A 27,679-nucleotide genomic window follows, 5' to 3' on the forward strand; every position below is an offset into this window, starting at 1 on the left:
GATAATATTTCAGATTACTTGGAGCTTGCTTTTGAAAATAGCCTTGGCCAATAAATTCATCTTAATAAATCTGGGACATGTGATGTGTAATATATCATAAAAATAATGTCAGTAACACAACATCAATAAAAACTGTTTAAAAGTAAAAAAAATAATATGAGATCTACTGTAGACAGTGCAAAATGATTTCAGAATATTTTTCAGTGTAATAGATCTTTTTTCCTTTTGGTTAAAAAAATAAAAGAATCGTATAATGGAAAATTACTAAATGGATAAATGGATATGGATAAATAGTATTTTTTTTCTTAATACAATCAATACACAATTAAATTATTATTTTTTTTAGAAAACAAAAGATTTCCAATTATGTTGTATTTCCAGTGTTACTGGTTTTTAAAAATATTTTTATGGCAAATTACCAAATTATGGATACCATGGTAATTATTGTATGGACTGAATATAATCAATTAAAAAAAAAGTTTTAAAATTCATTTTTTTCTATTTTTCTGTGTGTTATTAATATTAAAACATATATATCTTTTATTACTAAATTACCTCCATAATACCACATTGGAATGACAAATTACCAGACACATTATGGATACCATGGTAATTTTTGGTATTGATAATTTCTCTTTTATTTATTTATTTATTTGGTTATTTATTTGTTTGTTTGTATAAAAAATACCAAATTACTTTTAGTGTTACAAGTTTTATATATATATATATATATATATTATGGCAAATTACCAAATTAAGAATACCATGATAATTTTTTATTGACTCCATACAATCATTCAAAAAGATTTTTCTGAAAGTTTTAAAATTATTTTTTTCACTGATTTATTTTTAATATTAAAAATAATATATTATTATATTTTTTTAATATTATCAATATAAGACCACCAGATAAAACCCAGCTTAAACCAGCTAAGACTAGTCAACCAGCCTAGGCTGGTTTTAGCTGTTTTGTTTTCAAGGGGGCCATGGCAATTTTTGGTATTGAAGAATACTAAATAAACAAACAAATTAATTAATTAAAACATCCCATTTTTATTCTACATTTATTTTATTGTGTTATCAATATTGTCTTACAGAAAAGACGTTATAAAGTATATTTTACTGACAAATTCCCCTTACAAGACCACTATTGGTATCAAATTACCTCAGTGTTTTATTGGAAACGATGGTTACAGCGGCATAAATAAAACAGTAGACATAAAGGTCAACCTGGTGGGGTTTTCAGGCGGTCCAGCTGGTGTCGCTGTTTCAGACGTACCAAAGTTTGAGGCCACTATCATGTAACGCCATATTATCTATAGTTGCGAAATAAACATGCGGTTTGAAAGGGCGCAGCGCTAGTGAATGTGAACGTTATGCTGCTACTTCATCTCGCCACTGCATTAACGACACTGCTGTGTGTCGGTGAGAGTTACACCATCAGGAGCTCGGTGTCGTGGGCTGTCACCAGTGATGTGGTGGATGAAGAGCTGGACACGCACTCGGACGAGGCGCCCGCTGTGCTCGTCGATAATATCGGGATCTGGAAACAAGCCTATCCGTCCTCTGTGTACCGGGACGCTTCAGAGAAGAAACCCGACCAGATATCGAAAAGCGAGGATGTGTCGTCCGCGTCCCGTGTGTTTTCCTACCGAATGGAGGAGGTGAAAGTGCCGTCCAGCATCCCTACGCCTCCACCGCATGAAGAGACGGCGAGAGTAGCAAGATATATGGCGCATTATAGCGACTGGGGTCATCTGGCAACCATCTCCACACAGGATCAGGTGCTTTATTTACTAGCTTGGATTTAATCTACTTTCCTGCAGCAAAGTTCACTTGCAGCTTTGATCTATTCTTTGTAAGTTAGTTATCTTCAAAAATAAACTGGTAAATCAGTGGTTCTTAACAGGTGGGACCACCAGGGGGCCTCAGCAAACTTTTAAAGGGATAGTTGACAAAAAAGGAAAATTCTGTCATTAATTACTCACTTTCATGTCGTTCCAAACCAGTAAGACTTTTATTCATCTTCAGAACATAAATTAAGATATTTTTATTAAATCTGAGAGCTTTCTAACCCTGCATAGACTGCAACACAACTGACACGTTCAAGACCCAGAAAGGTAGTAAGGACATTGTCAAAATAGTCCATGTGACTGACAGCAGTGGTTCAACCTTAAAGTTAAAGCTACAAGAATACTTTTTGTGTGCAAAGAAAACAAAAGTAACGACTTTATTCAACAATTTCTTGTCTGAAGACTAACACGGAAGAGAAGAAATTGTTGAAAAAAGTTACTTTTGTTTTCTTTGTGCACAAAAAGTATTCTTGTAGCTTCATAAAATAAAGGTTTAACCACTGATATCACATGGACTGTTTTGAAAAAAATCCTTATCCAGTAAATCACGTATGACTGGAAATCACGTAAGAAGTCATGGGAATATTGTTGTGGACAAAAGGTTGAGAGTCACTGTATTAAGTGTTTTATAATCTTAAGGTAAAAAGTACATTCAGCCAGTTATTATCGCTAATCAAGTTCATAAATCAATATGTATGAAAAGATTTTAATTTAGGCTGTTTTCTTTCCCTATTATCTTTTTAGATTAAAGGACTTCCTTTTGGAAACATATTCTCTGTCAGTGACGGTCCAGCTGACAACAGCACTGGCGTTCCTTATTTTTATGTGACACCGATGGACAACACTGTAACAGATCTTCGAAGCTTCCCTTTTGCCTCCTTAACGTTTTCTGAAGCAGAGGGAGATTTCTGCAGGTGCGTTCACTTACTTCAAAATACTAAGATAACTGGAGTGAGAAGCTTTTACATTTATTTAAATGGATAGTTCGTCCAAAAATTCTGTCATTAATTACCAACCCTCATGTTGTTCCAAACCCATAAGACCTTCACCTTGTTCATCTTCAGAACATAAATTAAGACATTATTGATCAAATCCGAGAGCTTTCAAACCCTCTAGAGACAACAAGAAACTTGACACGTTCAAGACTCTGAAAGCTAATATGGACATTGTTAAAATAGTCCATGTGACATCAGTGGTTCAACCATAATTTTATGAAGCTATGAGAATACGTTTTGTGCACAAAGAAAACAAAAATAACAACTTTATTGAACAATTTCTTCTGTGTCTTCTACATCGGAACGCCGGCTCCTGCGTCGTGGTACTCTTCTGATGGAGGAGAAGAAAGTGTTGAATAAAGTCATTATTTTTGTTTTCTTTGCGCACCAAAAGAATACTCATCGCTTCATAAAATTAAAGTTGAACCACTGATGTCACATGGACTATTTTAACAATATCCTTACTACCTTTCTGGGCCTTGAACGTGTCAGTGGTGTTGATGTCTATGCAGGGTCAGAAAGCTCTCAGATTTCAACAAAAATATTGTAATTTGTGTTCTGAAGATGAACGAAGATCTTACAGATTTGAAACAACATGAGGGTGAGTAAAGTAATTCTTTAAAATTTACATATCAAAACAAAAAGTTTCTTTGACGGAAATCATTGTATAATGTATCATCTAAAGGATTTTGTCATCTGTCCACGTTTTTTTGCAACAGGAAGCAGGTTTATGACCCTGAGGACCCCAGGTGTGCTAGACTCACTTTGACTGGTAAAATGGTGGAGGTTGGACCAGAGGAGCTTGACTTTGCAAAAGATGCTATGTTCTCAAGGTAATATGCAAATTTTAAATCATACGCACATTTTCGTTTTCATTTCAGTGACCACAGCTAAACACACTTCACACTTTTAAGGTCTGTGATTATTTGTGTCTGTTGGTAAAGTATAATAAGTTTTGTTTGTTTGTTTGTTTCTAGGATGTTATTAATTATATGGAACATAATTTAGCTGTTTTTGTATCTGATGCATCTAAAATATGCACATACAGTTGAGGTCAAAAGTTTACACACACCTTGCAGAATCTGCAAAATGTTAATTATTTTACCAAAATAAGAGGGATCATACAAAATGCGTGTTATTTTTTATTTAGTACTGACCTGAATAAGAGATTTCACATAAAGGACGTTTACATATAGTCCACACGAGAGTAGTTGAATTTATAAAAAAAACCTTTTCAAAAGTTTGCACACACTTGATTCTTAATACTGTGTTGTTACCCGAATGATCCACAGCTGTTTTTTTGTTGTTATTTTTTTGTTTACTGATAGTTGTTCATGAATCCCTTGTTTGTCCTAAACAGTTAAACTGCTCGCTATTCTTCAGAAAAATCCTTCAGCTCCCACAAATTCTTTGGTTTTTCAGCATTTTTGTGTATTTGAACCCTTTTCAACAATGATGATTTTGAGTTCCATCTTTTTACACTGAGGACAGCTGAGGAACTCATATGCAAGTATTACAAAAGGTTCAAATGCTTACTGATGCTTCAGAAGGAAACACAATGCATTAAAAAAGGAATTTTGGAAGATCAGGGTAAATGTAACTTATTAGTCTTCTGGGAAACATGTATCTTCTGTAGCTTCTGAAGCAAAATAACGAAAAATGTAGACATTTTCATGTTTTTCAAAAACCTGAAATGTATTGCTAATAAACAAACAGCCTAGTCGGATTCACCTTGCATCTACATTAGAATAATTTACTTAGACCAATAACATTTTTTTTTCAGAATTTCTCTCAGAAAAAAGGTACAAAGCTGTCTTTGGGGCAGTAGCCTAAAGTGCATCTGGATGGTACATATTACTTTAAAACATCATATTAGCAGTTTTTGAAAAGGTACCACCCCAATGACAGTTCTCTACCTTTTTAAGAAAGTACTGGGTAAGCAATATTCCAAATAAATGTATGTGTTAATTTTGCTGTGTGTCTTGTTTAGGCATCCTGTCATGAAGAAGTGGCCCCCTGGACATAACTGGTTTTTCATGAAGCTGGTTTTGCAGCAAGTTTGGCTGCAGGACTGGGTTGGAGGAGTCTCAGTCATTCCGCTTGAGGAGTATTTCAAAGCAACACCTTTCTGAGAAAAAAAGAGCAACAGAACAAGCAGAACTGAACAGATTGTGTACAGAAGGTGATGTTTCTGTTACAAACTACTTTCAACTAGTGGTTTTTGCCCTGGCCATGATGCCGGTTCAGTGCCTCTGAACATATTCCTGAGGATTTATTGAATGTATGAATAATCGATTGAACAATTTCACTAGTAGACACTGTATTGACAAGAAAGCTACTCATTCATTAGAAATAAACAAGTCACTCATACTAAATAATTCTACCATAGGCCTTCACGAAGAAATGTTATTTCTGTACTAAATACTTTAGTACACAAAGAAAGGTATACTATATGTTTTTTTTGTTTTTTTTGCCGGTTGTCTCTGAAACCCACTTTCCTGTATATCCTTAAAGGTCTGACATTTCGCGAAGAGCTGAAATGTGGAATGTTTTCATCCGTATTTATAGCATCTAATGGTTTTCAAGTTCAGTTACAGGCCTGCACTTACTTCTCAAGGACAGTGATTTACGGTAAAGCACATGACCTCATATATTACACTACCTAACGCACTTACAATGTAATTGACACCCTATCTAAATATCTCAAATATCTGTTTGTGCCTTGCATTAACTCTTCACAATGATATACATGTGCTGCTCAAATAAAAGAAAAAATATATTAAAAATACATATTGTTTGGAAAGAGGAGTCATTGCTGTTTTGTGGTTAGTGTTTTAGTCTTTTAATGTAAATGAAGAACAAATAACATAGATTACAAAAAGGATTGATTGGAGTAGTATGATTATGCAATGCAGAATTAAGCTTAAAATAGTATTGCCAAGAGACTTCAGCAAAAGTGTCTTATGTAACGCAGTATCTGGCTTAAGTAAAATTAAAAATGCTCTATGCAGGTTATAATTAATCATCTTTATTTAAATGATGTCAGCTTTATCTTCAGCCGTAGGAGTTCTTGTAAACCAAACTTGTCTGTGAGACATACAAGAGGAAAAAAGAAGCTTTCAATGTGAGTCAACAGTGAGTAAAAATAATCACATAGACATCACAAAGTAGCACTGCTTGACCATATGAGTGAATCGCTGGCTGTAAACACTGTTGAAAGAGCATAGATATAAAAATAGATTTGGAGGACTTCAAATCTAGTCGACTATGTCAAAGGAAGATTAGACTTTATAATGAGAGGCAAAAACCAGGACGCACAAAAGCGACTGGGATGGGTTGCACTTTTAATGGCCCTACTTTGAAATAGCAGGATTAGGGGAAATTAAATGAGAAGATATGACAGATGTTTGCATACAATAAAGATTCAGGCCCACAAGCTATCAGTGACAGTGAAGGTCAGAAAAGCCAATCAATTATTCATTAAATGTGCATTCCCTCTGGCGCCTGCATTCAGACAGCATACGTGCACATCTAAATACATCTAAATGTGGCAGACGACTCATTTTTTTTGTCTCAAATTTGTATAATTATATGAGTAGTAGAAGTACTCCGAAAAATGGAAAGCTTTTATATGAACCTTTTTAATACAAATCTAATATCTAACATCTATAGCCAGGGTTTTGTTAAAGTTTGAGCGAGCTGTGTTTTCAGTACAAAGTGTATATTCTTTTTTTATGTATTTTTTTTTAAATGTACACTACCAGCCAAAAGTATTTGAACAGTAGGAGTTTAATGTTTTTAAAAGTTTTCTTCTGCTCACCAAGCCTGCATTTATTTGATCCAAAATCAGCAAAAGCAGTAATTTTGAGACACATTTTTATTATTTAAAACAACTGCTTTCTATTTAAATATATTTTAAAATGTAAAAATTTAAAATATATTCAATGTAAAAATAAAATTTATGCCTTTGATCAAAGATACATTTTCAGCATCATTACTCCAGTCTTCAGTGTCACATGATCCTTCAGAAATCATTCTAATATGCTGATTTGCTGTTCTACAATTAAAAAAAAATATTATTATCAATATTTAAAACAGTTTTTGTGTATATATATATATATATTTATTTATTTCAGGATTCTTTGATGAATAGAAAGATCCAAATATCAGCATTTATCTGAAATAAAAAGTTTAGTAACATTATACACTATACCATACCATTTTTTGGAAAAGAATTTATAGAAATAAATACTTTTATTTAGTAATAATGCATTAAATTGACATTTATAATGTTACAAAAGATTTCTATTTCAGATAAATGATGTTCTTCCGAGCATTCTATTTATTAACGAAACCTAAAAGAATTCTACTCAGCTGTTTTCAACATAATAATAATAATAATAATAATAATAAATGTTTTTGAGCAGCAAATCAGAATATGGGAATGCTTTCTGAAGGATGGTCTGACTGGAGTAATTATGCTAAAAACTCAGCTTTTAAATCACAGGAATAAATTACATTTTAAAATATATTCAAATACAAAATTTTTTTTAAATAATAAAAAAATATATATATATATATATTTGCTGTACTTTGGATCAAATAAATGCAGGCTTGTTGAGCAGAAAAAAATAAAGTCTTAATGTTATATTGTTCTAATAGGCTTTTTGCTTTTACATTTATACAAAAATAAATAAACAGTATGGTTTAAAGTAATATAGAAACTGAGAAACATAATTTCATTGTATGTATCTTTAACACACCTTTCCCAGTAATAATAATTGTATAACCACATGAAATTGAAATATATTATTATACCACTTCCACCCAGTGGTACAACTGTACTTCTCCTTTTTTTATTTGTGAATTTAATATAATTGAATTATATTTAATGACATTTTCATATTCATATTCATATTCAATATCCTTAATATTTCAATTTCAAATATAGTATTTCCTGTATAGAAAAATATGTATAGTACGTCAATCTTAATGCAGTGAGAGCTTGATGAATACTTGCACATTGAACTGATACTTTGACAAAGAAGTAGTATTTATATCCACCCAATAATTTAACCAGGATTGCGAAAGGTGTTGCAAAAAATGTAAAAGTAAAAAAGTATGCAGTGGGTTCAGTCCGCCGTGTGGCGGCAGACAGGAGCTGGTTGCTGACTCCAACCAATCACCATCAGTGACGGGCGGGGTCTGATGACTCCATCCAATCATAGTTCTCGGATGGGCGATCGTTGCGTTCTGTGGGTGTGGTCTTCAACAAAGCTTGATTGAGAGATCACATCACCGCTGAAGGTTCTGGCAGGACGGTTCGTCTAATTTGCTATTTTAATGAAGCTCTCAAAACGTGTTTGTGCTCGTTTTTTCCCTGGATAGTTTTTATGAGATCAAGCCGCGCCGGTTCGCTGTTCAATAACAGGCTAAAAGGTAAGAAGTGTTTAACTTGGGGTTGTTGCTCATGCCTGTCTGACATATTTTGGGGTCCTCCGACAGGTAGTCAACTCTGTTTATTTTGCTGCCTAGAATTATGTGGCTGTTTTTTGACCATTCAATTATTTATTTTACCTGATCACTGCTTCCCCTAAATTAATTATCCTCTGCAGTATTTCTGTATGTCTCGTGGTGATTCATTTTCTTAGACATAAGGTTGCATACATATTTAAACAGCTATCTGTTTAACTGTTGTAATCATTGCGGTCAGAAAAAATAAATAAATAAAATCGAGACCGTAACCAAAACAATATGTTCTCATGGCGATTTCTGTGATTTAAAAATAAGTCTATTCATGATCTCTTGCAGTAACGGCAGGCATGAGGATTGCACATCTTTCACTGGAAATGCATCAGTTCCGCTGGGCTGCCTCGTGACTCCAGCAGCGACCGAGAGGAGAAGAAGGAGGACCGCGGTGCAGACAGTACATGATCCGGGCCCCAGTCACCTCCTGTCCGCTCCCCTGAAGCGCTTATGCACGCCTGGATCAGGAGGACCAGAGGCAGCTGCACGGGGAGGCGCTGAAATGAGATGAGGCTCAGACATGGAACTGTTGCCACTGCGATTGTTTTCTTCACGTCGTTTCTCAGTCTGTCCTGGTACACGGCTTGGCAAAATGGCAAAGGTGAGTTCATCTCTCTGGGATTAAATCCTTTATGCTACATCACATGAGCAAGATGCTATTTTTCTTTATATTTAGTACCAAAGCACATTTGTGAGTGCAAGTTTCAACAGTTTATTAAACAAATAATTCATGGCGAGCAATTCCCGTTCAAGACGAAATTTAGCCTTTTAGTTTGTTCTTAAACGTCAAACTTTGCCTTTCATCAAGCAACACTGAGTGTAAAATCTGGTCTGGAGCGGTGTGTTCATGTGGAATGGATCCACAGAGATTTCACATTGTTCTATAATCAATCCGCTCCAGCTCCAGGTTTTTAATTTGACGCTTTAGTGAGAGAAACCCACTCTAAGCGAGCATGGCAAGATCTGAAATCAAAATACTGAGTGAGTACTATTACATTTAATACTTACTTCACAACTGTTAAAGAAGTGGTATCTATTCTATATAATATCAATCTGAGTAGCGTAAATTTAAATCAGGATGCTTCCACACAATAGAGGGTTTGCACTTATGTCACGTTTGGTAAGTTACCCGGATGCACGGCCATATTGGAGATACTCAGATGTAAACAACAGCATGGAATGAATACATTGTTTTGCTAATTTATGCTGTCTTAACCAAGGAAAAAACTGGTGGAAGCTGCTAAATCATGGACTTTGTAAGCAGGAAGGGCCGCAATATTTTGACAAACTAAAGTTAATAGATGTTAAAGATGCGTGCGGGCAGTATTAATTAAGATATTAGACTAATATTACACCTACCTGACTGGAAATGATAAGAACAAACGCAAATGTTGTCAAGATTCTTGCCCTGGAAATCCTGGTTCAGTTTGGCCAACCACAAACAGCTTTTGTTACTCATACAGTTTTTTGCACTCTTCTCCTTGCTTTTTAGAACTTTTGGCAGTCTGTAGTACTCCAAATGTTTTTTCCCAGTCTTGACTGATTAGTACAGCCCAAAACATGACAGTAATTGACCATTTTCAGCAGCAATAATCAGCAGTTTATGGGAGTTTGGTTCGGTTTAGTGGCATTGTTTATGTTCAGTGTCACCAATTGATGAAGCTTTGTGAAAACACTATTCTCATTTCCCTTGGCCTCATGGGATAGTAAAGTGTCTATTGGATGCATGCGCAAGTTGTAGGTCATGGTAATTCTCGCCTAGTGTTTTTTTTTAATTCAGTCACGCTCTTCTCTGAAACCTTATGAACACTGTCAAATGGAGTGATGCAAATAAGCGTGAAACGCCTCGGTTGAAATGTTAAAGATTGACCAAATTGGAATGAGGACTATGATTGTTGTGTAATGAATTAATATGTAAGTTCCTTCAAACAGATTAAGACACTTTTTTTTTGTTTAATTTCCTTTGGGATGCCACTGGTAGCTGTGGTATGTTGGCCTAAATTATTGAATACAGTGGTAATAATTTACAAGGTGCTTGATGGTTAAACAGCTGGGCTGTTGACCAAAAGTTTGTAGATTGATTGGGGTAATCAATGAACTGATATTGGGCACCACAGCTTGTGGGGAACACATCCAGTTGGCTGCACTGACATTAGAGTTAAAGGAACTCCATATTTTCTGTCCAGAAAGTGTGTGAAGGGAACTCTGGAGAAGTATTAATGTGGGGAATTTCAGGTTAGGATAGTACCAAACCACCCTAGTTGGAAATCAATGAGCTATGGAGCACATTGTGACAGCTCATTGCTCTATGGTCGATCATTCTCTAGTTAAATCCATCCGTGTATCGATTAGAGTTGTATAAAGCAGAACGTACAATTCTGTATGCTTGTTGATGATGCTTGCCAAACTCTGATTCTTGCTTCTCTCTCGTGCAAGTTTTCTCCTTGGGATTTAGCCAAATGTAGAGGTTGACCAATTTGCATTCACCCTCATTTGCATTCCCAACGCAAACAACTGGAAAAACATTTGTAATGGCTATGAGATTTTGTGCGATATGAGATATTTTAGATATTTTATTCCATTTTCATGCAAGTTAGTGGTGGAGTGAGATAGTTGGCAAAAAGTGACCCTGGACCACAAAACCAAAAGATGCAAAAAATCGAAATACTGAGAAAATCGCCTTTAAAGTTGTCAGATTGAAGGCCTTAGCAATGCATATTACTAATCAAATGAAGTTTTGATATATTTACGGTAGGAAATCTACAAAATATCTTCATGGAACATGATATTTACCTAATATCCTAATGTTTTTGGCATGAAAGAAAAACGGATAATTTTGACCCATACAGTGTGTTGTTGACTCTTGCTACAAATACACCTGTGATACTTCTGACTGGTTTTGTGGTCCAGGGTCACAAATCTGGTTGTTTTTTCTTGATTTATTTTTATAATTTTGCAAGCTTGTTATATTAATCACATTCACATTATACAGACTTCTGTAGAAAGTTATATAGATTATTGACTCAAGGTTTATATAGTAGACAGCAGTCCAGGAAAGGAATCTGAAAAATTCCCTCTCCCACAATAACCTGTTTTATAACATCATATTCAACCTGTCTTTGAGAAACTGTTAAGGTTAATTCTGTTGAAGATGTTTGTAGCTTGAAAGTACAAAGAAACACTTGTGTGTCAGCTGAGAAATGTAAGCTAAATCAAAAAAAAAATGTGATTCTCAACTTTAGCAGATGAATATCGTAGTCAGACGGGAAGATCTTTGAGTGAAAGGTCAGTGTATTCATTGACATGAAACCCACCCACGTATGTACACACCTCGGAAGCCTGGTCATCGAGGGCGTATAGTGACTCATTACCATAGTTTGATGCCACTCAGGTCTGAATAATTCTCACATTGACTTGCTGCTCTGTTGCCTTTTCTCTGTCAGGTCTGATCTGCCTGATACTGAGTGGTGTTTGTATAGGGAAATGAGCCTGATTGCTTCGTTATTGTCTTTTAAGGTTCAGAGTTCTACCTGATTAGAAGTTCAGCAGATCTACAGGTTTTGTGGGTGTGTTGTTGGTGTTTGTGGCTTACCTGAGCATTGATGTGCATTGCTCATTTTCAGCCTTGTTTTGTACACATGTACAGTGGATGTTACCTGAAAGATAAAGTCAGATCAATCTAAAATATTTCCACTTTTTATAAGATGTGTACTGTATTTAAGAAATTCTTGGAACTTATTACAATAAGGTTGTATTAGTTAATGTTAATGTATTAACTAACATGAATGAACAAGACATGAGCAATACATTTATTACATTAATCTTTGTTAATGATAGTTAATGAAAATACAGCCATTCATTGTTTGTTCATGTTAGTTCACAAGGCATCGACTAATGTTGCCTAATTAGTAAATGCTGAAATTAGCATTAACTAGGATTAATAAATGCTGTAGAAGTATTATTCATTCTTAGGTCATGTTAACTAATTAACCTTATTGTACAGTGTTACCGATTAGCATTTATTGCTGTATGTTATCAATAACAATTTTTTATACCACAGCAGCAACTTGTATTTTTTAGTTTTTCAGTATTTTGTTCATTTTTATGTAATATATTAATGTACAATACACTTCTAAAATAGCTGCTTAGTCAGAATTTATAGAAGAAATGTATATTTTTATTTAGCAAGGATGCATTAAATTGATCAACAGTGATATTGTATAATGTTACAATGGTTTTTAGAAAAATTTTTTTTACTAAAAGTTATTACTGTGATCAAAGCTAAATTTTATATGCTAATTTTCTGTAAAAAAAAAGAAACATTTTTTTATTATTATTATTATTATTATTATTATTATTATTACTATTAGCAATATTCAAAACAATTGACTACCTTTTTTTAGGATTCTTTGATTAGAAAAATCCAAAGATCATTTTATCTGAAACAGAAAGCCTTTGTAACATTATACACTATACTATTCAAACACTTGGTGTCAGTAAAAATGTATTATTATTTTTTTAATTATAGAAATTATTGCTTTTTAGCAAGGATACTTTAAAAAGTGATGATAAAGGCATTTTTAATGTTACAAAAGGTTTCTATTTCAGATGAATGCTGTTCTTCTGAACTTTCTATTCATCAAAGAAACCTGAAATAATTCTACTCCGCTGTTTTCAACGTAATAATAATTTTTGGAGCAGCAAATCAGAATATTAGAATGATTTCTGAAGGATCATGTGACTGGAGTAATGATGCTAAAAATTCAGCTTTGAAATCGCAGGAATAAATTAGATTTTAAAATATATTCAAATAGAAAGCAGTTATTCTAAATAGTAAAAATATTTCAAAATGTTACTGTTTTTGCTGTACTTTGGATCAAATTAAATGCAGGCTTGGTGAGCAGAAGAGACTTTAAAAACATTAAAAATCTTACTGTTCAAAAACTTTTGACTGGTAGTGTATATTAAAAGAGAAAACAGTTCTTTTAAATTGTAGTAATATTTCAAAATATTACTAATTTTACTGTGTTTTCTTTTTATGTTGATTAGCATTATTTCTAAGTACCAGCTTTTGTACTTGCCATGATCAAGGCTCTTAACCCTAGGTTGTTCCAGGGGTCACTTTAATATGCTCGCAGAAAGCTGCATTGGATAAAAGGGACTGCTAAATCAAACGGGTAATTAGATGGCACCTTACATCATTCTGCCGCTCTCCTGTTATAGTACCAGAGGTTAAAATGAGCTGCACCATTGCCTCATTCCTCCTATTTTCTTTTCTTCTGCTCCGCTGAGCCCACAGAGGCTTTGCATCCTCAGGGTGTGTGGAAAGCACAATGGGCCAAAAATAGCAGGCCAGGGAAGGCGTGATTAGCCTAGGAGAAGCGGTAAGAGAGGCCGCAGTTTTCTAATGAATCTTACAGAGAGGAGAGACTCAACGCTCATCACATATACTTACTGGTTGTGCTTTTGTTGGGGCTGGATTGTTTTTCTTCGAGAGGAACCCACGCGTGCACTGTCAAGAGGAGAGCAGGAGAGCGAGGGGGTTGTGTTAAGCACACTGCTGAGAAAGAAACACGGAGATTTACAGTAGAAAGCAAATGAACTTTGAGACTTTGAAAAGAACTGTTTTTCTCAGACTTGATGATGCACTCATTAATAACCATCTTCTTGTTCTGAGTGATGCACAATTCCCTGCTTTGCCTCCAGAATCATTGCAGATTATTCCGCTGTCAGCGTTCTCAGACAAGTCCTCATTGAGTCACCATTACAGTCTTATCACTGTGGCATCCCCGCTATTCTTCCTCCATATTAGGCTGGAGAACGCAAACCATTGTCGTTAAGTCCTTGTACGTTTCCAGACCTTGACATTTTTCAGTTTCACCATCTCATGCGACCGTTTCTCCAGCGCCAACGGCTGCAGTTCTCGAGAGCTGTCACTTGAACTCCTTGCTGTCATTCCTGGCAGGTGTTATTGGCCTCTCTGTGTCACCTCGCTCTATCTTTCGCTCTCTCACACTCTTTGTCAGGTGGTATGAAGTTAGAAAAAAAATGTGCTACATTATTTCTCTGTAGGGTTGGGAATTGAGAACTTGAAAATACTGGAACAGTTTGGTTTTGATTCCGTTATTTGAACATTTTATTAGATTAGTTCACTTTCAGAATTAAAATTTCCTGATGATTTACTCACCCCATTCCAGACTTCAATAGTGGCCAACAGGTTGAAGGTCCAAATTGCAGTTTCAGTGCAGCTTCTAAGGGCTCTACAGGATCCTAGCTGAGAAGTTAAAGGTGTAGTTCACTTGCAGAACAAAAATGTACAAATAATGTGCTCACCCTCTTGTCATCCAAGAATTTCTTTATTTCTTCAGTCATAAGGAAATTATGTTTTTTGAAGAAAACATTTCAGGATTTCTCTCCATATAATGGACTTCTATGGTGCCCCCCCGAGTTTGAACTTCCAAAATGCAGCTTCAAATGGCTCTAAACGATCACAGCCGAGGAAAAAAGGGTCTTATCTAGCAAGATGTCTGTTGTTTTCTAAAAAAAATTACAATTTATATACTTTTTAACCTCAGATGCTCATCTTGTCTAGCTCTGTGTGTACTCTGTAGAGATTAAAAAGTATATACATTGTAAATGTTTTTAGAAAATAACCGATCGTTTCGCTAGATAAGACTCTTCTTCCTCGGCTGGGATCATTTAGAGCCCTTTGAAACTTCATTAAACTGCATTTTGAAAGTTCAAACTCGGGGGCACCATAGAAGTCCATTATATGGAGAGAAATCCTGAAATGTTTTCCTCAGAAAACATAATTTCCTTATGACTGAAGAAAGAAAAACATGAACATCTTAGATGACAAGCGGGTACATTATATAAATTTGTTCTGAAACTGAACTACTCCTTTAAGGGTCTTTTCTTAAATGTAAAAATGTATATACTTTCTAACCACAAATGCTCACCTAGCTCAGCAATCTTCATGCATTGCGTAATCACGTTGGAAAGGTCACATGTGGTTAGTTCTTCATCTGTGTACTCTGATTCAAAAAGGTTGAGTGGTGAAAAACTCTTGTTTTCTCCTCCAACTTAAAAATTGTCTGACATGGTTGTTTTAACTTATTTGTAAAGGGCGTTTGACTTTCTTTGCATGTTTGCTTTGTATACACTGGGTCTGTTTTTTTTTTTTTTTTAGGAAATTACATTTCTCTTAGAAGCCCATTTTATGCTGATGGTTCACAGAGATTAATCCAATCAAAGTGCATGGCTAATGGAGCGCAGGCATTAGCTCTCGAGCTCCAAACATCAAAATGGGAACAAAATAGAGCCACAAAGCGACGTAAGCAGAACCCAGGAGCGCTTGACAGCTTGTGTGTCTCATCAGGGCTGGATCTGAGGGACACAGTTAACAGGAAGAGGGCTGAAGAATGAGGGCTGGACAGAGAGCGAAAAAGACACTGTGCAAAGAAATGAGACAGATGGCTCATCTGCATCGCGATAGGGTGGTTAATTTGGCATAGTGAATCAGTTCAGGATGTGGATTGAAGAGTCACTGCCTAGTTTTTTACCTTGGTCATCAAGTAGTGATCGAACATGACAGACAAAGATGGTCTTTGTCAACATGCAATAAAATTTAACTGCATGTAAGCCTGAAAAAAATTACCTTTTTAGGCTCAGTATGAAAACTGACATTTTACGTTGACATCTGGATATTTGGTTTTTAAATATCCCGGCAAAATGTTTAATAAAAGGGTAAAAGGGATCATACAAAATGCATGTTAATTTTTTTATTTAGCACTGACCTGAGTAAGATATTTCACATAAAATGTTTACATATAGCCCACAATAGAAAATAATAGTTGAAATTATAAAAATGACACTGTTTAAAAGTTTACATCCCCTTGATTCTTAATACTGATAGTTGTTCATGAGTCCCTTTTTTGTCCTGAACAGTTAAACTGCTCACTGTTCTTCAGAAAAATCCTTCAGGTCCCACAAATTCTTTGGTTTTTCAGCATTTTTGTGTATTTGAACCGTTTCTTACAATGACTGTATGAATTTGAGATCCATTTGTTTCACACTGAGGACAACTGAGGGACTCATATGCAACTATTACAGAAGGTTCAGACACTCACTGATGCTTCAGAAAAACCCCCCCGATGCATTAAGAGCTGGGGCGGTGAAGGGCAGTACTAAATGGGGAAAAAAAAGAAGATATTTAGGCAAAATAAGAAAAATTTACACATCTTGATTCTCTTAATGCATGCTTTTTCCTTCTGGAGCATCAGTGAGCGTTTGAACCTTCTGTTAAAGTTGCATTTGAGTCCCTCAGGTATCCCCAGTGTGAAAAGATGGATCTCAAAATCATACAGTCATTGTTGGAAAGGGTTCAAATACACAAAAATGCTGAAAAACCAAAGAATTTGTGAGACCTGAAGATTTTTTCTGAAGAACAGCGAGCAGTTTGACTGTTCAAAACAAACAAGAGACTCACAACTATCTTGTTCAAGTCAGTACTAAATATAAAATAACATGCATTTTGTATGATCCTCCTTATTTTGAAAAAATAATGAACATTTTGCAGATTCTGCAAAGTGTTTGTAAACTTTTGACCTTAACTGTAGCAATATTTGTGGTCAGCAGAAACCATGTTTATTTTCAGTTGAATCAGTTAATGTAGTAAAGTTTATATAGTATGACATTGCTTTCTCTCTGACTTTTGTTACCCTCTTTATCCATTTCACTTTGTAGGAATAGGATTGGATTATCTTTCTGCTGTGCTCGCTTTAGACAAAAACCTTACAGATTTTTCTACATGATGCCGCTTTTGTCATAAGCTTGCATATACCTTGTCTGTGGAATAAGCAGAACTCTCTTGTAAGTGCTCTCTTGTAAAAGAATAGAGGATTTACATCATTCTGTACACCCTGCATTAATGAATGCAGTCTTTCCCGGCACTTACGCTAACTGGCAGTCAGACAGTGGAAAGATGAAGTGACTTATTCATTGTTTGTAGGGTCTGAGAACTGCGGTTGTATCCCAGCCATTCCAAACCCCTACCTTTCCCTTTGTTTTTGCTCGTGGCCCTTTCTCTCTTTCTCAAAACAATTCACCCACATGTCATATGACCAACACAGCAACTGTGTCACACAATGGCTTGGAACATTTCCTCTGTCTGCATTCCTTATTCCCTCATTCATAGTCTATTTATGTTTAGCCTTAGTAGGCCTAGTGGTGATGAATTCAAACATGATCTGGATTTATATAATAGCTATAATGACTAATCACTAATATGGTATTATTATATTTATTATTAATACCATTTTTGTTATTATTATTACTACTACTACTACTACCATGTGATCTCATCTATATAATCGTACTGTACTTTTAGTAAGAGATGTTGGATTTTGAAGTTTATAAAGGATGACGTTACATTAAATCAGCTGTGGAGATATGGGAGGAGATAAAGAGGGTGGGTTCGTTTCCATGGGTGAGGCGATTTTTGGCTGCGATCAACAGCAACTCTTGCCCTGTTCCTTATTTATTGTGTATGTGACGGAAGGAAGATGTTGGGAACTTTCCATACTCCTTTGAGTCTTGACCTCTGCACTTTGTCCTTGTTGGAACCATGTGTTAAAAGCATGTGACTCTGTCCTCTAAAGACCCTATCTCTGACACACACTCACACACACCCGGATGATTTTATACTGCTGTAGTCCTAGTTTTTTAAAAATAACTTCCTGTTACAATATTCAGTGTTTATTAAAAAGTAGCGAAATCTAATTTCCAATCTAAAGCAACTAGAGGCTTCCTGTTGAAAAATGGCAAACTCTTCATCTTTTAGAGCTCATCTGTTTCCTGTGGGGTTAGGCTGATGTCTGGTGCAACATTCAATCTAATTTGAGCATTTTTTATTTCTTAATGCACACGTCTCATCTGATTTTGAATGATTGTGTTGGTGCATGTTGTTTTAAAGAAAAATCTTTGTTTGTTTAAAATGTAATGAGTTTCTATTTCAGCTGAAGTCACATTGGCATTTGGATAATGTTGGATATTGGTTAAATAGCTATTTTTCCATTTGTTTTAGCAAACTCTCATGTGGCCTGGCCTATTTTACATGATCCAGCTCATTCCCGGTGGGCAAAATTGAATCCTATGTAGGGGGTCCTCACAGTGTTTTGAGGCAGTTTTATTACATTTTATACTAAATTTGCCATTCTTGAGCATTTATTTACTCTGTGTAGATGTCACAAAGCAGATGATATACAGTAAAGTTAAAAAGTTAAAGTCAGACTTTTTATTTTTATTTTTGAAAGAAGTTAATCATGCTTACCAAAGCAACTCCAGTCTTCAGTGTCACATGATCCTTCAGAAGTCATTCTAATATGCTGATTTGGTGCGAAACATTTCTTCTTATTATTATTATTATTATCAATGTTGAAAACAGTTGTGCTATGTAATGTTTTGGTGTAAACCATGAGACATTTTAGAATAGAAAGATCAAAAGAACAGCATTTATGTAAAACAAGCAACTTTTGTAACATTATAAATGTCTTTTATTGTCACTTTTTAATGCATCCTTTCTGAATAAAAGTCTTTGTAATTGTTTTTACACAGACATTTTAAAGGAGACCTATTATGTCCCTTTTTACACTATTTAATATAAGTCGGGTCCCCATAATGTGTCTTTGAAGTTTCAGCTCAAAATACCCCACAGATCATTAATGATATCATTTTGAAAATGCCTATTTGAGTAAAAGCAGAAACACACTGTTTTAATGCATGTATTGTTAAATGCAAAGGAGCAGAATAGGGTTGTGCCTTTACGGTTTGTACCTGAGATATTCTGTTTGGTTTTGATTATCATGTCTGTTGTGTTAAGATCATGCGTTTTAAACCATATTAGTCTGATACACGGTTTTCTGAGCGCACACATCCGAAGCACACACACAGAAAGCGGCTGTCACATGGCATGTGAGTACTGAACTAAGTTCTCTTTCATGTCTTATTGCGCTTAAGCTATCAAATACACACAAGTTTATGTCAAAAACACAAACGAGTTACAAAAACAGTTGGTTATGTCTGTGAAGGTAAACAGCTTGGTAAGAAATTGCATGTTTATATTAGATCTGTGTGGCAGCAGCTTAATATACAGTTAATAAATCAACAAATCCACTGCTTTCTTGTCTTTTCTAAGACTGGGACACTACATAGTGTTCTGTGCTTTTCTGTGCAGCCAATGACAGAACAGTTAGCATGCTTTGCTTGAACTTTTACAACTGATACGCCGTTATCGCTTGTGAAAACAAAATAGTGGCGCCGTGGGTGAAAACGTGCAGATTAAAGGGTTGTTAAAAATGAAAATAAGTTCCCCTTCCTACGTCACAGGGGGAGTAAAATTTGAGCGGCTTGTTTTTCACAAGCTTGCAGAGAAAGGCTTACCAAAAAAAAAATACTGGGTTGTTCTTTTTCAGGTTTTCTGGGTTGCCAGATGCACTGGACACCCAAATATGAAAATCTGTTTCAGTGCTATATGTCACCTTTAATTCTGTAGAATATAGATAAAAGTATGCAGCGTACAGCAGCCTCGCTGTAAACGATGTGCTGCATGTGGATTCAGTGTTGATTCGCATTGATGGTGGAGTGGATACATAATGTTCACCATAAGTGTGATGCATCTGTCAGAGCAGCTGCCTCTCCAACTGCTTTCCTATGAAGTAAGTTGGTACCACTTCAGAATCGCACTGCCTCCATCCATCACACTCAAAACTTTTACTAATTGTAATTTTAAATCTTCAGCACTGACTTTGGGGCTGGACAGTTTTTCAGATTTTATTGATTAATTGGACTGTAATGTTTTGCCATAATTTACGTATTTATTAAATTGAAGAATTGTGGTTTTGAATAAAACAAATTCATTTTGGTTTTGAAAAAAGAAAATGTTAGAAAATACTGTAATTAGTCATGTTGATAATACTCCAGAGATAACAAATGATCCAGCCACATGACGGCGTACGTGATAAAAGGGATAATTCGCCTAAAATGAAAATTTTGTAATTAATTGCTCACCCTCATGTCGTTCCAAAACTTGTAGGTCCTTCGTTCAACTTCGGAACACAAATTTAGATATTTTTGATGAAATCTGAGAGCTCTCTGACCCTGAGTAGACAGTAACATAACTACCTCATTTAAGGGTCAAATAGGTAGTAAGAACGTAATAATAACTGTCCATGTGACATCAGTTTTAATTTAATTTAATGTAATTTAATGAAGCTACGAGAATATTTTTGTGACTATTTTATCGATATCCTTACGTTTCTGGTCCTTGAACATGGTAGTACCTTTGCGGTCTATGCAGGGTCAGATAGCTCTCAGATTATATTAAAAATATCTTAATTTGTGTTCTGAAGATAAACGAAGGTCTTGGAACTATCACTTTAAATGCTCACATGTGACATGCTGAAGGGCCGTGACAGAGAACATATTGCTTGCCCTAAGCGCCTGTTAAAAACACACGACTTGACCAGTGGAATGGGATAAAACGCAAGGTTGAGACTCGATTTGAATTTTTTTAACTTAGGAAATCTGTATTTTTAGAATGTCATTTCATGTGCGAGACGCTACGCAGGACTCCGACACAACGGACAAACACATCCATCAAGTGCGTGTTTACATAGACAAAGCAATGGAAAAGCAGTGCAGTGGAATGCAAACACCTGTAAAGGATTACTACTGTATGTTGGATATTTTATGTTTACATGCAGGTGACAGGCTGAAAGGTGCTGTTTGTGTTATCGGTTTAATGCTCTAAATTAAATTGAGATTTGCTGAAGCTCACTAGATGAGGTATTTCAGATTACAGATATACATATTTATACTATATTGCCAAAAGTATTAAGACACCCCCTTCTAATGAACAGGTTTGACTATGTAATAATTTCCATGAGTACAAATCTTAAAGTTTAAGCATATAATGATATTCTAGGGAATTGTGTGCTTCTAATTTCATAGCAACAGTTTGGACAGGACCCTTTTCTATTCTATCATCATGACAATGCCTTTGCGTATAAGGCAAGGTTAAAAAAAAAAAAGATTGATTCAGTCAGTGACAGTGTGTGGAAGAACTTGACTGGTCTGCATAAAGCCAAGTGCTAATCCCAACTGAACCCCTCTGGTGTGACTTTAAATGCAGACTTTGAGCCAAAAACTCATTACCAAACACCAATGACTTGTAACTATGAGTACAGTCATTTTAGACACTTCCAAAACGGTTGCAACAGAGATGGAAATACAATTTTTAAATGCTTGAATTATGTTTTCATCTTTTTTGCCATCGTTTTGGAAGTGCCTTATTCTGTTCTAAAGAAGGGTTGTCCCAATACTTTTGTCCATATAGTGTATGTACAAGTCATTGGTGTTTGGTGATGAGTTTTTGGCTTAAGGTCTGCATTTAAAGTCATTTGGGATTAGTCAAGTTCTTCCACACTGACTGAATCAATCATTTCGTTTTGAACCTTGCCTTATAAACAGAGGCATTGTCATGTTAGAACAGAAACGATTCCTGTCCAAACTATTGCTATAAAATTAAAAGCACACAATTCCCCAAAATAACATTATATGCTTAAACGTTAAGATTTGTACTCATGGAAATTACTAAAGTAGTCAAACCTGCTCAGTAGAAGAGGGGTGCCAGTACTTTTACAGACTTTCCAAGAATTTCACCCAAAACCTGCTGCTTGAGAGACTTTCTGGACTTGCTGGCCTCTTGAGAACATCATATTATATTCCCATGATGAAACTGTACTGCATTTCAGCACTTTGATTCATATTTCATGAAGCCTGTTTGAAAATCTTCTTTGCTTCACCTTGTTTCGGGAGCTTAAGCAGTTTTGTTTTTTCTCTTGCTGATGTAGTTGCCTATGGACTTTCATCTTCTGTTCTTTGTAGTGCGTCTCTCCATCACACGACAGAACAAAGCCAGTCCCTCTGAAGGCGCTCTGTTCTCTGCGCTTTTCCACAGGTTAAATTTTTCCACTGATGTCCTCTGTGAGTGACTTTTATTTTTTCTCATGACAAATTACAGTGCTCACCCTGAGTAAATCCCTGAGGGTGGAGAGTGAAAGGATGGAGCGGTGCTCCTGAAGTGCGTTTGAGTTTGAGAGGGTGCGTGGAAGAGCTTTCACAGCTGCAGAAGAAAACAGAAAAGGTCATATGGTCATAATCACTACACTGTCCTCACCTAAAACCAGAAACTCAGCTTACAATAACAAATTTACAGCTAAAGTTGACACCCAGGCAAAAAATGCTACTTGATGCTGTGCTCTTTTTAAAAACAATTGGGAAAAGATATTGTTTTCATAATCTTCTCTAAAAATGTTATGTTTTTTCTGTCTTAGAAGAACCTCTTTTGTAACAAAGGTCCCTTAGCTGAGAAAAAGTACTTTTTAAGATGTGAAATTTCATAGGTGGACCAAAGCATGTGCTTGTATTTTGGTAATATAAGATATTGTGCATCAAGATACATCAAATATGTTTAAGTGTAAAAAAAAATACAGAAGAAACATCCCCATTTAAAACCGGTTTTGTTTAGGATTAAGGTGATTTTCCTTACAGTGGTTCATTAACATGCTGTTGGTAGGGTGGATGACAATGTGATTGGACAAGGTGTCCATTTTTTCCTCACTATGCAAACCAACAGCTTTTAGTAAAATAAGCTTAATCCAGCACCAAATGGATTTTAAAACTAGGTTGGGAGTTTTGTATACTTCTGTATTATACACAGACGGGTTCGACGTGCCTTGAAACACAATGTGTTGAATCACTGAAATTCTGAGAATGTGCGCACACACTTTGGCTCATCCATTACATGCACTTTCTGTATGAACATCTGGGTGGAGGCTTGGGCGGCGGGAATGGAGAAGCAGGGGAGAAGATAACAAGATTACTGGGATGTGCAACAGTTTATGTGCTAATCCATTTAAAGTGGCTGCAGTCTGTCTGGATATTGAATGGACTTTCTGTGGTTGAGACAGACACTAGGGTAATGGTGATTTAAGGGCTGACTGTCCTTCATGGCTGGTTGATGGATCCTTGCAGAATTAGCTCTAATCTGATGCTGGCATGATGCTGTCATGCTGGAAAGAACTATTAAAAAAGTAATGTATACTAGTGGTTGTCAATCAAGAGGCCTTACTATTATGATTTAAAGAGATTGTTTACCCAAAAATGAAAATTACCTCATGATTTACTCACCCTCAAGCCATATGACTTTCTTTCAGTTGAATACAATCAGGGTTATATTTTTAAATGTCCTGGCTCTTCCAAGGATTATAATGGCAGTGAATGGGTGTTAAGATTTTGAAGTACAATAAAGTGCATCCATCCATCATAAAGAAGTACTTTGAAGAAGTGAATTGGTGCATTAGTGTAAAAATATTAATATTTTATATAACGTAATCTTTAGCTTCCGCTAACTGTTATGCGCATTCCGGTGAAAGCTCCAGTGAAAAGTGACGAACACTGAACTATGACTATAAAGTTTAAATACGAATATTTTTCATACACAAATGCTTCGCTTTGCTTCAGAAGGCCTTTATTAATCCTTCGGAGCTGTGTGGAGTAGAGGTCGACCGATGTATCGGCTTTGCCGATTAATCGGCACCGATAGTTGATTGGCGTAACTATCGGTTATCGGCAAAAATCCATGCCGATAGTTTTTCGGGGTTGCGTTCTTTGCTGAAGCGGCTCACGTTCAGCTCTGCTGTCATAGAGTATGAGAGGTTAAGTCTAACACCAATGTTTAATGTCAGGATTGTTACTATATATTTGCCTTAGTTTATATCCAGCTGTTCATATTGTTTGCCAGCAAAGTTGCAGATTTAAAGACGTGACGTGAGAAAGCAAACTGTGTTCATTCAGCCACAGAAATCCTGCTGCCCACAGCGTGTCATTTATAGTTTTACATTACATCATATCTGTCCCAAATCGTTGTTAATTTTCATAAAGACTTGACCCTGGGCTGGAAGATCAAGTATTGTGGTGGGTTTGCATCTTGTTACACACTTTATTTCACAATGCCATTTTTCCTTGTTCTTATTTGATTTTAATAACTGATCAACAAAAATATGTATTCAAAATTAAGATAAAAATAATACAAAACCAAATTCGTTTAAGAAGGGATTTTCCACAAATAAAAACGTATGAAGTGGTCAAAAATTGTGTCTGACACTCTCCGATTCTCACGTCCTTTATGACATTTACAAATTTAACAAACTTCTTTCGAAATTAACAGATTAAACTGAAACAAAACACACAAAATATATTTAAACATAAATGTAAAACAGAAAAGAAATTTTCTGAAATGGCTACAACAATATATATATTGCTCTTTCTCTTTTAGTTTGATCTGTTGTTTAAACTCATCTTTGCCGCTTTTTTGATCATTCTTGATCTTTGCCCGTTTGGTGATTAAATAAACAGTTTTAGACTTCCGTTAGAACTAGGGCTGGGTATTGTGACCAATTCGGCGATTCGATTCGATTCTTATTTTTATGGTTTCAATTCGATTCCAATTTCGATTCGATTCGATATAGATTAGCTATCAATATTTCATTTAAAATGTTAGTTTTGCAGACATGGGATCCATATTTTGATATAAATGCTGGTAACTGAAACTCTCCTACTTACACATACATTAATAATAGGGTGCACACAGTTGTTTATTTTAAACAACTTTTATTTTAAATGAACACTGTAACAGGAAGTCATAAATATGTGCATCCATTGTACACCATGTAAACAAACTGCAAAATGCACATTACTGTAAGAAAATAAAAAGACTGTAAATGTGCAACAGTGAAATCTATTAAGAACTTCAAACATGTTTAAGAAATAAAACATTTTTCTAAATTCAAAACAGGCCCATTATAAAGCCCTTGTCTGCGTATACAAAGCATTCTGTCTATAAAACTAACAGTTCTTAACTACAGCATTATCATTTTTGATAACCAGATTTTCTGCAAAAAAAAAAAGCAGCTGATCAACATGTTCTGATAGCTCCTTTGCGCTGTGATTAGATCACCAGCGGTTGAGAAAACTCTCTCAGCAGGAACACTAGTGACACCTTCAGGACGAGAGGGGAATATTCATATCCTCTTACGTGAAGCACGTGCGTTAAGAATCGATTCGGGGATTTCCCGAAGCGATATCATTGCGTTAAACTGAAGATCGATTAAAATCGGAGAATCGATATTTTTTACCCAGCCCTAGTTAGAACTAGACGCGACGCGACGCGATGCGTCGTGTGTGTGTGTGTGTGTGTGTGTGTGTGTGTGTGTGTGTGTGTGTGTGTGTGTGTGTGTGTGTGTGTGTGTGTGTGTGTGTGTGTGTGTGTGTGTGTGTGTGTGAGTGTGAGAGATACCTGCGTTTTGCCAGGTTTCATAAAGGATGGGTGAAAAATCGATGCTCCGATGCATCGCAATCCTCTCTTCAACAAGCTTGTGTTTTTCTCCGCATATGGCACGTGTGCGCGCTGTAGTCCGCCTGAAATCATACCAGTCTGGCTTTTGTGAAGTCTGACTAGTCTGACCTGTGATTGTATCTTGGCCTCATTCATCATATTATACAAGTTATTCATGTTATAAAACTATAACACTTCTTTAAGTTGGGTTGGCTCCATGTGAAACTCCTTTTCACACTGTTTTTTTACAGGAGGGTGAAGTTGCTAAATACTGCAGAGGCGTTGATATGTAAACACAGGCAGTAAAGTGCTCAGGTTCTGACGTCAATATCATGAAAATTTCCAAAAGGAGCTGTTTTTGTGGCATGAATAGTCTGAGTGTACTGGGGAGGGAGTTTGGGATTGAGGAAGTGAGACGTGAGACTATTCAGGGGTTGGATATTATTATTATTTATTTATTTTTTTTTTAGTTTTTGAAAGACGCTCTGCCCCATGCTCACCAAAGCTGCATATATTTGATCAAAAATACAGTAAAAACAGTAATATTGTCAAATATGTTAAATAATTGTCTATTTGATTCTACCTGTGCTGACAAACCTGCATTTTCAGCTTCATTACTGCTGTTTTCAGTGTCACATGATGCTTCAGAAATCATTCTAATATGCCAATTTCCTGTTAAAAAAAACATTTATTATTATTATCAATGTAAAAACAGTTTGGCTACATAACATTTTTGTGTAAAGCAGATTTTTTTTCCTCAGGATTCTTTGATGAAAACCGAAATGGAAATCGTTACTGACAACTATCTATTAAACATCTGTCTGCATTATACATTTAACAATTTTACTTTAAAATGCCACAGAAAGTCTGTTTACACTCTGTTTACTCCACTGACTTACTGAGAACAAAATGTAGCCCAGTGTGCATAGAGTTGTTTTGAGATGAGTACGGAGTATGTGTGTTCACCTTTCTCATTCTGTGTGTTGTGTAAAGCCCTTAAGGATGGCAGCAGCTGCATTTGTACACATCCATTCTCTCTTGAACATCACTCAGCCCTCAACAAGGTCTCTGCCCAGGGCTGGATCTTACTTAATGTATATGTGTGTGTGTGTGTGTGTGTGTGTGTGTGTGTGTGTCCAAGACAGACTAACATATAATAGGCCTGCAGCCTTTCAAAGTGTGCCTTCTTAATTCAAATTACAACCTAGAAGCTTGAACATACCCTGCCCACACTCAGGACAATGTTGTTTTCTTTATAGTCACACAGGCCTAACATTTACATTTTTGTTTGCCAACGGTGTCAGATGTATTAAGAAAATCTGCTGATCTGCTAACAAACGTGTAATTTGATGCTGTTGTTATTGTTGGATGGAGTGCCTCTACTCTCCGACATACTAAAGTCATTATCTATGGGAATATGAGAGTTTCCCTATAGCACTGCTGATCCCAAACCACAGAGGAGTTCAGTAACAGTTCAGCGTGATCAGTAATATAGTATTGAGCGCAGTGAGCTGTTGTGATCCCATGTGGCTTTGGATGGTTGTATTTTTGATGGAGTACAGCATGCATGCATTAAGGGATTACTTCACTTCCAAAATAAAAATGTCCTGATATTTTACTTGGGGCTGGAGGATTTTATCGATTCTGCGATATAAATCGATATTTTTTTTTTTCAAAAAAAGTATCGATTTTTTAGCCGCGAGTATCGATACATACGTCCCATTCTAATCCCCCGTCTTGTTTACCCCTGTTCGCGTTGCAGGAAGAGCGATTTGGTCAGCCAGCCGCTAGTGTTGCTGTAGAGCAAGTTACCCGTACTAACTTTACACAGACGCAGATGTCTACCTCTT

General features: G+C 35.8%; 2 protein-coding genes across 2 annotated transcripts in view; both read left to right on the forward strand.

Annotated features, from left to right (window-relative positions):
• The first annotated feature begins 1,285 nt into the window (after positions 1–1,285).
• On the forward strand, positions 1,286–5,636 carry creg2 (cellular repressor of E1A-stimulated genes 2). Its single transcript, XM_073846051.1, has 4 exons — positions 1,286–1,784; positions 2,598–2,767; positions 3,568–3,681; positions 4,839–5,636. Exons 1-4 carry the CDS (start codon positions 1,377–1,379, stop codon positions 4,978–4,980), a joined length of 834 nt encoding a protein of 277 aa, XP_073702152.1. The 5' UTR covers positions 1,286–1,376; the 3' UTR covers positions 4,981–5,636.
• Positions 5,637–8,142: 2,506 nt separating this feature from the next.
• The window catches only part of mgat4a (alpha-1,3-mannosyl-glycoprotein 4-beta-N-acetylglucosaminyltransferase A), a 77,700-nt gene continuing 58,163 nt past the window's right edge, over positions 8,143–27,679 (forward strand). The window contains exons 1-2 of the mRNA XM_073845814.1: positions 8,143–8,287; positions 8,660–8,975. Of these exons, the coding sequence (XP_073701915.1) occupies positions 8,882–8,975 (94 nt within the window). The 5' untranslated portion in view covers positions 8,143–8,287; positions 8,660–8,881. The remainder of the gene's footprint in view (positions 8,288–8,659; positions 8,976–27,679) is intronic.

The sequence above is a fragment of the Garra rufa genome, chromosome 8 (genome assembly GCF_049309525.1).
Source record: "Garra rufa chromosome 8, GarRuf1.0, whole genome shotgun sequence".
Taxonomy (NCBI): domain Eukaryota; kingdom Metazoa; phylum Chordata; class Actinopteri; order Cypriniformes; family Cyprinidae; genus Garra; species Garra rufa.

Bases quoted from the DNA above. Each gene is read 5' to 3' on its own strand.
- creg2 (XM_073846051.1), top strand. From the start codon at position 1,377: ATGCTGCTACTTCATCTCGCCACTGCATTAACGACACTGCTGTGTGTC. The intron at 1,785-2,597 runs GTGCTTTATTTA...TTATCTTTTTAG, and splicing joins CCATCTCCACACAGGATCAG to ATTAAAGGACTTCCTTTTGG. The intron at 2,768-3,567 runs GTGCGTTCACTT...TTTTTGCAACAG, and splicing joins GCAGAGGGAGATTTCTGCAG to GAAGCAGGTTTATGACCCTG.